The sequence below is a fragment of the Cinclus cinclus genome, chromosome 15, assembly GCF_963662255.1.
Source record: "Cinclus cinclus chromosome 15, bCinCin1.1, whole genome shotgun sequence".
Lineage (NCBI taxonomy): Eukaryota > Metazoa > Chordata > Aves > Passeriformes > Cinclidae > Cinclus > Cinclus cinclus.
The window spans coordinates 15,850,764-15,865,049 of NC_085060.1; the positions used below are offsets into that span (position 1 = coordinate 15,850,764).

At 39.0% G+C, this 14,286-nt stretch overlaps 1 protein-coding gene across 1 annotated transcript in view; it reads left to right on the top strand.

Moving 5' to 3' along the window:
* DACH2 (dachshund family transcription factor 2) overlaps window positions 1-14,286 on the top strand; it is a 246,612-nt gene that overhangs the window by 202,810 nt on the left and 29,516 nt on the right. The window contains exon 7 of the mRNA XM_062502722.1: window positions 611-691. Coding sequence (XP_062358706.1) covers window positions 611-691 — 81 coding nt within the window. The remainder of the gene's footprint in view (window positions 1-610; window positions 692-14,286) is intronic.

A 14,286-nucleotide genomic window follows, 5' to 3' on the forward strand; every position in this document is an offset into this window, starting at 1 on the left:
CAATTATAAGAAAGCTCTCCCTAAATTATGGTGATGAAGTTTGCAAAGTGTGTCTTCCCTGGAATGACTGTGAGGTCTGCAATTGGTGGATTGCAGAGAAGGAAATGTTTTAATCAAATAGGAGCAAAGAAAAGAGGCATCCTGAAGTCATAAACTGCACAGCTCTTACTGAGCTTGCAGGTGTTAAGTAAAGAATTCCCTTAAGCACTAAAATGCTGGGGGGAGTTTTGCTGCCACCAATCAATTTGGGCTATGATCTGGCAATCTGTGGTTTTTATTAAGCTTACTGCTTTATAGATAATTACTAATACTTAAATCCTTAAATGTATTTTTCCCTAAAATGGTTTTTGTGAAGTACTTTTTCCGTTAGTTAGTTAATTAATTTGAACATTTCATAAGAAATCGCAATTACATCAGTAGTAATTTGTGTTCTATCTTGGTGTCCATGTCTAATAAACTTGAGCAGATTAACTTTTACTGCATATTTTACTTGGTTCTAAGACTTAAAATACCAAAATATCAACCAAGAGGAAATATAATTTAATATTTTCTTTTCTCTTAACATTTTTTACTGACAGTGTTCTATAACTGTGCCCTCTGATTCTTCTAGCCATGCTGACCAACAGCAGGGAAGGAGAACTCATTGACCAAGAAACTGGGACCAGCCTAAAAAAAATACAGAAGGAGAAAGGTAAAATCACAGACTGTTTTCCATCTCAGTCACTTAATTCCACTTATTGTGTGTTTTATTCCCTTTTTCTCATCTTCTGCATATGCAATGACATTATATTACTAATTTAAGAGAACTAAGTGCCTAATTGCAATAAATAATGTATCCAGTGAACTCACACGGAAGTGTAAGCAATGAGAACTTTGCTTCTCTCTGTTTATATAGCATGAGGGTAATATTTTGCAGGTCTTCTGGCTCAATTATTTATGAAGTTCCGAGCAAATATTTGATCAGTCACATGGTATTGTTTGTTTGCCTTCAGGGGATGTGTGTGCAGAGTGCTCTGATGCTCTGGGTGAGCAAAATATAATTTTATATTGTCTGACCAGTGAGGGGCAGCAAGGGAGGAGGTGATGTTTAGCCTGGAGGGGTTCTGCTGTTGGCAGGGAAGTGCTTTCTCTGCTGGGTTCTCCTTGCAGAGGTTCTTGGGTGCTGGAAAAGGTGAATTCACAGGGCTTTATTCTGGAAAAATATTGCAAAGACATGCTGAGGGGGATGGTGAGGTTTTAGGTTGAAAAAGATGTGAAGGAAAAGAAACAGAAGGAAGAGGCAACGTAAGCTAAATGTACTTGTAAGTCCACTGAGAATATTCATATTTATCATCATAAATGAAAGCACAAACTGATTTATATTTTAGTTGAGGTGACTGCCTTGTATTTTCAGAGAAAACTGAAAGGCAGGCATAGGCAATTTTATGGGCTACTCAGAAGAGAATTTGGAGGCCCTCCATGCCCAGTGGTTCCAGAGTTATATAAAATTACTTGAGCAGTGTCATGGTTTTGTGCAATCAGCTCTATTCCTTAGAGGTCTGTGACTGCTTCAGTCATGGCAGGAAACTTCCTCCTTATATTTTGCATTTTCGTACTCACCTCTCCTTGAAGACTGAAGCTGTTTTCTATTCACTGGTTTTTCTGGACATTTAAGCACTTTCCTCATGAGCCCCAAAAGAGCCCTTCTGTGCTATTCTGAGATATTTTTCTGTCTGGATCATCCTGCTTAAATCCTTCCCTCTTGACTCCTGTTGACATTTACAGAAAGTTACCAGCCATACCTTCACTCCTAAAATTTAAAAATTAAATTTCTGCAGTAATTGCGTAGCGAGTATTTAATCTAAGCCTGAAAGTGTAGCTGATTTTAATTCTGTTGAACTGTGCATGGTTTCTTGCCACATGTTCAGTCATTTTTCAGTGAAACAATTCAATATCCTGTGGGGTTCAAAGATGCAAATCATGTATTTCTTGGTAGTAGCAGTTCTGTCACTCAGGGTGGAGGAAGGAAGGAAGGTACAGTTTAAGAATCTGAAAAAATAATTCAGAAATCCCCAAAGTGAAAATAATCAAACCTCCACCACCTGTGAACCCAATTCCCAGGCTCCTGTGATCATTCCTTTTAACATGGATGAAATCATAAAGATCTGATGCTAGCAGTTTGTGTGCCATAATTCTGCTTAAGATTAAAGTTGTGTAGGTTCATTCATTTCATAGTCTACATTTTTGCATAATTTCTTTAATTGATTAAGTACTGGGAAATACGTCTTTATACATGTGTTAGTTCTGCATGCACTTAGGGGATGTTTTTAGAATTAATTTAGTGTTCAGAAATCCACCTGCATCAGAAAAAAAGTGCTTCGAAATAATGAGACATTTTAAAATATTATTTTAGAGACAGAACTAAGTTTCTGCTTTTCTGCTTGGTCTGCAGATGTCAAGTTTTTCTCAGAAAATCTGAGAATGAGAAATTTGTATTTTTTGTTATGTGCAGGTGGGATTTTTCAAGTCATCCCATGGCTGCAGAACCAGAACCTTTTGATGACATTATAGTGGGACTGATACTGGGATAATTTCTATGAAATACAGAAATTTCAAAGGCACCAACCTTGTTTATCCAGGTTTCCAAGCTGATTTTGCATTTATCAGTGGGGCAGACTTATATTGCAGTTTCTGTAGGAGCCACTGGGGTTAGTCCTCAATGATTTGTCCCAGTCCTGTGTAGATTCTTTGTTCCTAATACTGGTACTGTTTTCTCCTGTATAATTATTTTGGTGCACCTCAGTTACGTTGAGTGTTTTAGAGTAAGATGTGGACAGTGTGAGGAGTGTGATCACTGCTGCCTTGCCCTGCAGAAAACATCCATGTGATTTGTACACAGAGCAAGCTTTGTTTTTCCAAACCTGCCATTTGCTCTTACCAAGGCAAAATATATTCACCATGGAAAAGATTTTCAAAGTTATTAAGAAGGAATGTAGTTAAAATAAAAGTATCAACATTTATTAAGTATGACAAGTAAGCGGTTTATACAACTGTGGCAAACATATGTTTTCACATCTGTTTTGAGTAATGTCATCATGATTTTAAAAATGATTTATAGCTCTGCAGGCCATAAAATGCCAGCTTTGCTGTAAGTTGGAAGTTTTCAAACAACAAAGAAATTATTGAAGGCATATATTGAACATGTTTTTTTGTTATACACCTTGACATAACTTCACAAAGCTGAGCTCTCTATAACAATTAAAATACAACAATTGAAAATTAGGGAACTCAAATTTTATCAGGAGTACTATTTATGTGAAATCCTAATGTAAGAAAAATGATAAAAGTTACTTTAATGGTTATAGACAAAGTACCCCCTAGGATACAGTGTTTTTGTTTTCCATGTCCTATTTTAAGTGATCTCAGCAACAGACAAAAATGTGCCACTTTATTCTCATCAAAGTAATTTCAAGGTAATTAGGGCTGAGGAGAACATGCTTCACAGCAGTGCTTCTTTAAAAGACAGTTAATATGAAGTTGTTGCAATTCCTATGATTTGTTTGCATGTGTTGGTGGGGCAGAATTTCCAGAATTGGTGGCTGTCTCATTGCAGAGTGTTTAGAACCCAGTTACAGCCATACCTTTAAGCTTTTTGAAGGAGAAATGCTATTTAATCTCAATTGCTCTGCATCCTTTCATCATCCTTTTAGAGGAAGTATGGTCAAATTTAACATTAGAGGGCAACAAAGTCATCTTCGGAAGTCTTCATGGTTTGGGGTCTATATATATATATATATGTGTGTGTGTGTGTATAAAGTTGTTTTTACTGCATGGATTACATACAGTACTATATTATTGGCAAATGCCTTTTTCTGGCATGTTACACCAGCATTTTGCCTGTGCATCAATTTCTGAGTGAAAACCATATCAAGAGTAATCCGTACTTTATTTTGAAATCACTAGTGCAAGGAAGCAGTTACAAAATCCCCCCTGGAACACAGCCCCACATTTTACCTGCACAATTACTCACAGAAACTGCACTTTAAATTCATCTGCTTCAGTACATATCCTGGAAAAAATCTCTATTGTGTGGGGTAGGATTGTGTTTGACACAGCCCTGTATGGGCTTTACAGAAACCTCCATATGAATTCTGGCATTGGGAAGGTGAAATGAGCCAGAAAAGAATTTGGCCGTGCCTTCCAGCTGGATTTAGATGCTGCTACAATTATTCTGTTTGACTGCATGACAAGAAATATTTCAAACTCCTCACCCAGGCTGGAGCAGTAAAAGGCACTGGCCCAGCACTTGCCACAGTGAAAGCAGTGGGAATGTGCAGGATGTCTTCAGTGGGAACAGTTTTACCAAAGCTTGGTCTTTTGGAAGGTTTTTCCCCCAGCCTGTGCTGCTGGTTGTTATCCAGACATGGGTAGCATGTTCACATGGGGTTTGGGGTGCAAACCATATTTCCATATTGTAGGAAATTCCATTAATGACCCGTATTGTCAGACTTCCCCACTGTTCATGCAGTCTGTGAGTACAAATCAGTATGACTTCTGCTGAGAAGGGGCTTGCCCTGCACTCCCAGAGCTGCTTGGAGGCAGTGCTCCCTCCTTCAGCCCATCCTGCATCTCCAGAGCCCAAATCCAGGCTCTGGGGCTGAGCACGCTCCAAACTCTGCATCTGGCAGCTCTCCCTGCCCAGATTATTAAAGAACACCTTTCCCTTTATTGCTTCAAGAAAAGGGGAATTTTGCATCATTTCTGTCCACTGAGTGAAATATTTTCAGATGGCCAGAGACCGCAGTAATGAAAGAGTAACCATATTTATTTATTGGATTTCATTAGCGGAAAAGAGGGTTTATGCTGTTTAAATTAATCACTGCCAAAGGACTGGGCTACTCAGGATGTGAAGGGAGGAGAATGAGCAGGTGCAGAACACCTGAAACAGCAACAGGCTGGTGGGGGCTGTGCTCCAGAGAGGGAACTTTCCCAGCAATTAACCTGAAAGCATCCAGATGGAAAAGGGAAGGAAGGAGAAGGAGAACAAGGAGCACGAAGCTGATCCACACGGTGTCTGTGCTAAGTGAGCAGTAGGTGCCAGCACCTCACATGGTCTCTGTGCTGCTTGTTTGACATGGCAATACTGGCATGGTAAAGATAAAATGAAAGAAAAGCTGTTTTCTTTACCAATACATGAACTCCACAAATTAGTAGTGAAACCATGTTCATTCTGGTGTCTAAGTGTGTGTATCACACACCCTGGCATGGTTTCATTAGCAGTGGGTGCACTAGTACATTAATTTATAGGTTTCTTTTTCCCAAAACCTTGAGTGACATGCACAGTGCAAATGTCCTCTGGATAAGTCAGAGATATTTTTAAATTTTCTATCCTCAGAGAATACTGAAAGATAAGAAGCACAGTGCTCTATTCTGGGTGGAGGAATTTTCCACAAGAGTTTTTTTGTTGTTAAATTTAACCTACAAGTGTACTGACAACTGTTAAAATGGTGGCCTAATAGTAGACATGATTGTCAGTCAGTCAATCAAAAAAAAAAACAACAAAACCCAAACTCATAAAACCAAGGCAAACTATTAACACTTAGATTCACAAAATATAAATAATAAATAAAGGTAAAACTTTAATTTGTGAAATGTCTCTACTCATGATGTTATGATTGTGTGCTTAACCATTGCTAAAAGATCTATAATTATAAAGGCAGTTATGCAAGAGGTACCAGTGAAGTACTCCAAGGTCACACCTTTTACATTAAGTTTGTATTAGAGCTTTGTTTGCAGAATTATTTTTAGGAATGTTCTGATGAGTAAAATACCTACTTCATAGTTATCTTGGCAGATGGGCTAAGGCAGTTTCTTGCATTGATTTATAATTTATTAATATGTTTTATTTATTAGATTTCAGTGACTTTAATGTGTTTCTGTCTAAACACTACAAATTATGACTCTGTATAAACATGGTGAAATAATAAAATTTTCCTTATTGAAAAGGCTTTGAAACAAATTTTTAGTAAGGGATTCATGTCAGTCTGTGCAATAAAATGGGCAAATAAGAGGGAAATCAGGTAGATACTCTTCAGTCAGTTGTCTCTTCAGGGTTATTCCCACTTTTCCTCCAATACTGTGAATTGTTTTATGTAGATTCATCTGAACTATATCAAATTTGAAAAGTATAAGAGGAGAAAAATTGTTGATTGGCACCCAGTGATCTAGCAAAGCATTTGGATTAGGCTCAGGAATATTTTCCTTGGCACTGGTCTTAAAACTGACCTGCTGGATTCTCTGCTTGGTGTTAGCTCTGGTGCAAAGTCATTAACCTGGCACCTGCAGTTGGTGACATTCTCAGTGTCTCTGAGTTCTTTAAGAATAGTTTGCCTTCAGTCCTCATTATGAGCAGTAAGATGTGGACAATCTGTGTCCTGAGAGGTTGCTGAATGAAATCTGGGATCTTGGGGAATGTGCCAGCAAGGGCTCAGCCTCCCCTGCCTGAGCACCAAACCTGCATTTGTGTGCCCAAGTGTGCAGCTGTGCACACTCAGGGGAGGAAAGGGTTAAAAACACCGATTTAAAAAGTCAAATTACTCCTAGAAATTGTGTTTGTGACTGAGGAAGACCTTCAGGAAATTCACAGAAGCTGCATTTCATAAAACACAGTTCTTTCCTGAGGGTTCCTACCAGTGAGTCAGGGTTTGTCCTGCTGCCCACAGCTGGATGTTCCAGATCAGTGAAATGCAGAGCTCATGGTTGTGACAGCAGTGTGTGCTCCTGCTGTCACAAGAGCAAATCCAGCATTGGTGGATGGTGTTTTGTGTGGCATTTTTTGTGTACTCAGGGCCTTTTTTTCTAATTCGATCTTGAATATCTAGGATGGCTCTGTGGAGTGTGTCTGTCTCCTGTTTAACAGTCACATTAAGATGGCAATTAAGGGCTCTCTCTTCCTTTTGTGGAGGATTTGCTGCCCAGAGGCTTCTGGGGACAGCAAGGCTGAGATAAAACTGCACATTAAGGTTCATCTCCAGAGTTTTAGAATGTTTAGTGCATTAGAATATTCCTGATAATAACAAGTAATAAATCCTGAGTGAACTTCTAACCCTAACCATTCAAGGATTCTGTGCATAAAATAGTGAACTAACCTCAGACTGGAAGTAGAAAAAGATTGTTCTTGATGTGTAGTCATGAAACCAGAATAAATGTGTTCTTCATTATATGTCAGACATTGTGTTGAATTCCTTTGATGAAGTTACATGGATTCTTGGTAGCAGAGCTGGTAATGGCCCATGTGCTTATCTCAGAAGCCACCAGGACTACAGATTGCAGGAAATCAGATTTCATGTTTGATTGTTGGGGCAGAAGGCAGCACTCCAAGGCTTTGGACTGTGTATGGGATTTCTGTGTTACAGTTGTTTCTGGGGATGGACAGTTCTCTCAGTAGGTTTTTCCTACTATCAGCTGTTCTTCGGAAATTCATCATTGTGCCTGAAGGAGCAGGAGCCTAGAGTTGAAATCAATAAATATAATTTCAGCTGGATTAGCTCAGCTTGTCACAGCCTGGTGCTGATAGTGCCAAGGTTCTAAGGGGGGTTTTATCCTTGCATGGACCATCCACTGAAGAGTTGGACTTGAAGAACTTTGCGGGTCCCTTCTGAAGATTCCCAGCTGTGAATATCCTTCTTGTAGCAGGATTGATGAAAAGATGGAAGGAGAGACAGCTGTGAACTCTGAAATTGAAGGCGAATGAGTACAGACTAGAAAGGGGGATTGCTCCAGTACAAAATTCCCCAGCACACTTCTTCGGTCATGCTTGGCCTTTCCATGTTGGTGTCAAAATACCAACTGTTAAATTTTCTTCTTTTATTTTGTAGTCATTGTGAAAGTAGTTTCCAAAGCAGATTTTTCTTCTAGTTGACAGAATATGACAGGCTATAACAAGCAGTTTAATAAATAAAATTCTGCTTCCAGGTGTATTCGGAGATGTTATAATCTATAAAACATGGTGCAGTTTTGAGTCTGTCTGTTTTACTCGTCACTGGGGCTGCTCTGTGATATTTTGATAGTTAGACCTGGCTTGTGTGAATTTGCTGACATATCCCATGGCTTTTTTGGGAGTGTGTTGTCAGCGAGGGGATCCAGAGCTGCACAAATTTTACTGACAGTTCAGTGGAGAGCCTCTTGTGGTGTGGTGGAAGGTGCCTTTTTGATGTGGAATATGTTGGATGATGGAGCATCTCTGGGAGATGGCTGAGCTGGAGCAGAAAATGGAATATGTGTGTGTACACGTGCCTACTCACAGAGAGCAGAAAATAAGCATTGTTCAGAAAATAACATGTTATTTATACATCTGTAACCTCTGAGGACTTTTTAGATGCTGTCGATCAGGAGACTGGCCTGTATTTGTTATTGTTGTCTTGGTTTTTGTTAGTTTGAAAACCTAGAAATTGCCTGTAATGATGGTGCCCTCCAGGCAAAAGTGTGGAGAGATTCACATATTAAAGGAGGAGTCACCAGAGCTGCTGTTTGACTTTTGACATTATTGTCATTATTGTCGTATTGCCTTTGGCACTGGGGGCAGGAGAGATTTAGGCAGAAAGGAGAGTTGGAATTGCTCTATAAAACCAGAGGTCTGTATTTATACTTATGTATATTTGTATACCATCTATATTTGTATATACTGAATTTTATTTTAACTGACCTATTACAAGGAAAGCATAATATTACCAGCAGTAGTAATAACAATGGTAAGGATTATATCATTATATAAAATCTTTGTACAAATCTGTTGATATTTAAAAAAAAAGAAACCATTAATATTTGAAAGGTAATTAATAAGTTCCTGAGAGACAAGTCCATTGTTTCAAGAATGGTCATTATTAATTTCTCTCCATACACAGGTGTGGAGAACTCATCAGAAAATGAGTCAAGTATTTCTAGATTAGGGTCTGATTCACAGCAAGAATTCTCTCTAATACACAAGATAACTTTTCAGCACCCTGTTTAGGATGAGTGTTTTTTAAACCTCACTTCCTGTTTGGCCCATTATTAAATATTGTATGGAGCAGGCTGGAGCTTTAATTTTACACAACTAGCAGCTCATATATCATCAGTCATATGAAATACTGAGAGCAAATCTCCCAAGTATCTGCAAAGTATGATTATCTTTCTGGAAGAGTTGTTGTTAAATTGGCAGAATCAGTGTGGGGTTTTTTTACCAATGAGGGCCAACCTCCACAGATCATGGGGGTTAATAAATTATAATGGCAGAACTGAAGTCTCAAATTTTGCCCTTTGTTCTTTTTGCTCGATTTTTTTGTTGTGATTGTTGCTGTTACGAGAAGCAAAGTGGCTGGGCTGGGGCTCTCCTGGCTGACTCCAGTGAAAGTGAGTGTGTTCTGATATTCCAGTGTGGAACTTGGTGGGGAACTGCTTTCTCTTCTATGACTTGCAGGAACATCTGTTCCCATTTCCTCTGTAGAACACTTGCAGTCTCAAGGACTGTCATTTATTCCCTAATATTCCTCCTCATCTGAAAAGGAAAATCTCAGCTCTCTATACATGAGACTGCCTAGTTTTCTTTATTTCTAGAAGTCTACACATAGAAATAAAGCTACAGAGAAATTCCTGCTGGCAAAAGACCAGCAGCATCCTGCAGTACTCTCCTGAAGGAATTACTATGGGAAGTGTCTGTAGCATAGCTTTAGAATGTTTGCATCGCTAAAATGAGACTGTTTATCTAAAAAACAAGATTGTAACAGAAGAAATCCAGAAGGCATAATAATACATATTAAACCTTGTTTTCCAGGCTGTTGAATCAATTTATAGGAATATGTCAGTGAGCAGGAAGGTAACGGCATCTGGTAGCAATAACAGTTTCCCTTCCTGCGTTACCAAATTAGCAATGGGAAGGTGATTAAAAATAAAATATAATGATTTCTGATAGAAATAGGTAAACTGCATGGGCTTTGAGATAAGAACTTGACAAATGTGTAAAATAAATACAAAAATGGTTTTGAAAAGGGGGGAGATTACCATTTTCTGTGTTGTGTGCCAAGGTTTGTGCATTTCAAATGTTGGCAGTTGGCTTCTTTTCAAAACTGATAAATAATGATGTTTGCTGTGGAAACAATTATCCTAAAAATAATTTAAAAGGATTGTATCCCCTTTTTGTTTGCCTATAAAGACCACATTCGATTTATATATAGACAGAAAGAGCTCCACTTGCATCCATAAAACAGTTCTTAAATCATTCTAAATTATTGATGTGCACAAAGAACTCCTTCCGCTTTTGTTTGAAGTTTTATTTCTGCGGCGTTGTGCTTTCTAATTGTACTTTCAACTGCTATGACATCTGTTATAGTTGTTTCAAAAACTTTCCATACTTTTCTTTTTTAATGATAGACAGTCTTTTCAAAGACAAACTGTCTTCATTCTGAGCAAGAAAAATAATTAGTTGAAAAAAGATCACTGATTTGGCCAGCGAACTCACCATTTTACTGTGGGTTTTTTTTCACAAGTTGCTGTTTTATATGATTCCAGCACCTATTCAACAGAAAGCTGGCCAAGAGGAATTCATCTCTGCAGTAACTCAGAAACCATAGAGCAATAGCATATGTCCCTTGCTTCCCCGAGGAAATCCAGGACTTTATTCTAACAAAAAGAGGACCAAGAAAGTACTTCACAAACCAATAGTCTCTGTATGTCTAACAGATGGAAAAGTAAGCTACTGTGCCAAGCTGCTGTGCCCAACAATATAGGAATAAAACTCAGCAATTGGAGATGAGATTAATGCTTAAAAGTCTGCTTAGAAACCCTGTTTATTAGAACTGGTGATAGGAAAACGTGGTGCAGCAGTAAGCAGGTTTCTAATGATCTGTGATGTCATGCAAGTCTTAACCTCTGGTGAAAAATCTAGGAGGTGTTCAAAGTATCCCAGATTACCAAACACAGTGTAAAGACATCTCCTTGTCTTTTTTCAGAAGAGGGGATTTTTTTCCCCTAAGGTAGAATTTTTGAAAAAAATTAAGCTCTGGACTCTGGTCCAGTTGTGGTACACCATAACTAACCTTTAAATTAGAAGTTGCCTAGAATTCATATAATAATTAATACAACGCTCAGAGATTTAATTGACCACAAGATGAAACTTAAGGAAAAGATTTCATCCTAATTGAGAATTGAACCCTTACCCTTTATTCATGGAGTGTCTGCTCTGCCACTTGAGTCGTGAATTGGGGGTTAATTGACTGTCTAGAGTCTCCCAAGGAACAATTATTTCATGTAATGGTGTTAACACATCCCGGCATAAGGCATTTTTATGGGAGTCCTTTTTTCCCCTGGATTTAGAAAGATGTCCTGAGCACAGCAAGGAAAGCTGCTGAGTGTGGGGAAAGGAAGGAAGATGGAAGCAAAAAAGGGATTTGGGTCTTCCTTTTCACACAACCCTAGCACTCTTCATGTTTCTGCTTAGATTCAGCAGTGTAATTTTGCTGCATATTTAAGTGTGCTCTCTTTTTCAGTGTTCAGGCAGTATAAATTCCTTGATAATAGTTCAGATTTGTGGCAAAATTCCACTTTCCAGCTCAAGCTGTTACAAAGACTTAGAAATGAGCAGCCTGGTGTAGTGGAAGGTGTCCCTGCCCATAGCAGAATGTTGAAGCAAGATGTCCTTTCCAATCCAGACATTCTGTGGTTCTCTGAAATAACCTGTAAATTTAACATAAATGCCTATAAAAATCATTAAAAAAATCTAGATGTACTTAAATTTTTATCATTTTTTTACTTATTTGCTTGCATGGTAATTAATAAAATTCATTACTTCATAGTAGATTTTTCTGCTTCATTAGTGCAAATTTGCAGAACTTTTCTAATTACTATTCTCCTTTGAAGAATAAATGATAAAGAGATAATATCAAAAATTTTTAACTAAATGAAGACTTAGTTATGGATGCAGTTAGGCATTTTTTAATTTAAGTATATTCTGTTTTTTATATGCTTTTATAAATGTGCCTTTCGTCTTTACAGAAAGACCCGTGAGAATTTAGGAGAAACTATTTTTGGGTGGCATTATCAAAAAAGAGCAAAGGAAATGCAGAGAAGTTTAGCTTTTAAAACTTTGATTTTGAAAATGAGTTTTAAATCCTATGAGCAGGAATGACCAAGTGTGAGTAATTCATGCTTGAAGCTGTGTGGAATCTCTCCGTGCTGAGTGGAGGTTGGGAAGGGATTGCACCTCACAGGTCCTGTTTGAAACTGAAGCTGTACAAAAATCTCTTTGGTGTTAGTGTTTTGGTGGGCTTTTTTTCATTTTATTATTCTTTTAAGACCACATTCCCAGGAAATCTTAATGACATGTAAGCACGTGAGGTCAGTATTCTGTAACATCTCTCCCTGCAGTTGGTTCAGATCAGGGTGCTCGGCAGCAGTTTAAAGATGTTTTGTGAACAAAAAACTTGCAGCGTAGAGCACTTTAACCACGTTCATGTCTAAGAGGAGCCTTTGCAGCGGTGCTGTGGTTCAGGATGCATCAAATCCCAGCTCTGTGTCCGTGGGCTCTGTGCACGTGAAGTGTGTCAGAGGGGCTCTCCCCAGCACACCCCGGCCCCGTGTCCTGGCTGTGGGGTCTCAGAGGTGGGACAGGGGAGCTGGGCAGGACAGAGTGACGCGCCACATTCGCAGCTTCGCTTGTGTTCCACACCAAACACCAAACTCCAGACTCTGTGCTCGTGCCTGCAGCAGCGTTCTGCTGCCGTCAGCCCCAGGGGCAAAGCGGGGCGCTCGGGCACAGCAGCACTGTCACAGCATCCAGGGGACCCCTTACACACACAAGAGCTGCTCTTCACATCTGCAGTCACACTTGCTAACCTGCTCTGTCTGCAGGAGGTTGGGGAGATACTCCTGTGCTTATTCACTACTACAGAAATATCAACAGCAATCTCCCAGACTTTCTGCTTTGGAATAATTGTGTCTTAGCTGAGCTGACTCTGAGGGCTCAGAGTCTTTGGCTGGAGAAACAGTGTTTGAGACTAAAAAATCATTATTTCTTGCTTGTAAACATTAGAGGTGAACAGCTAAAGTAAATCCAACAAAAATGAAAGAAAGAAGGTCTTATAGTGTTACCCAGATTTGAGTTGGGTTTCACAGTCACTCATTTCCAACTGCTCACTAAAATCCTGGAGTAAAGAAAGACGAAACATGATCTGATATTTCTAACAAAAAAAAAAAAAAACAAACCACAAAAAACCTCAGCAGAGTGTTTCTTTCAGCGTGAGGAAATAGTTGTCCCAGGTCCTGTAATAACAATCTAGGCTCTCAAAAGCTGCCAGCATCCGAGGAGAATGGTGCCCTGGTGAGAAATAGAGTAAAGAAAGAACAGCATTTCTCATTGCTGGTGACTTGGAAGAAGAAATCTGGACGTGTTCACAATATGGACTAAGTGACAAAGCAATATTTTACACTCTTGAGTGTGGTTCCTTTACTGTTCTCACCTAGTTCTAACTTCTCCACTTTAAATATAATTCTCTTCCAGTTTCCTCCACCTGCTGTTTTCCAAGCCTCGCACACATCCTCAGTCCACATGCACCATCATTCTTCAGCCACACTCCCCAGCCACATTTTTCACTGCCAATTCAAGCTCTTTCCAGCACCCAGCTTGCCTCCCTGCCTGTCTCCCTTCAGGTTTTGTTTCTCTTTATGTTTTCGGTTTGTTTTTGTTGGTTTTTTATTTCTTCTTTTTTTTTCTCTAGGAAACAAATCCATATATTGACAAAGAAGCCTTCAGGGTCAGAAACCTTTTTAGTTTTGATGTTTTGCTATTTTTTTTTTCTACTTCATTTATTCTTTTTAAGTAAATGCCCCCCCAAGAAAATTTTAACACTTTTAATGACTTCTCAGTGTGTTAGGTAAGTGTAATTGACCCAGTGTAATATTGCTGTCTGCAGTTGGTTTAGATTTTATAAAATCCATAGTCTGTCACATGGAAGAGTTGCTTGGGGTGAGTGGAAGCTCTCAGCAGTGTAAGATCCAAAGCTATACCCTGCAGATACTCATCCCTGCTCAGGGACTATTTTAAATTATGATTATGGTCACATAATATTCCTGTGGAATATCACCTTTAGCTGGGCATGATCTGACAGGTGCTGCAGTTAACAAGCAAATAAAAGCCCTCACAGCCCCTGCTGCCATAAAGAGGCCTGTCCTGGAATTCCTGTGGAGCTGTGGGAAGCAGCTGTGCTTTATTCCCTAATATTCCTTCCCATCTAAAGAGGGAAATCTGAGCTCTCTGTATGTGGAACTGCCTGGTTT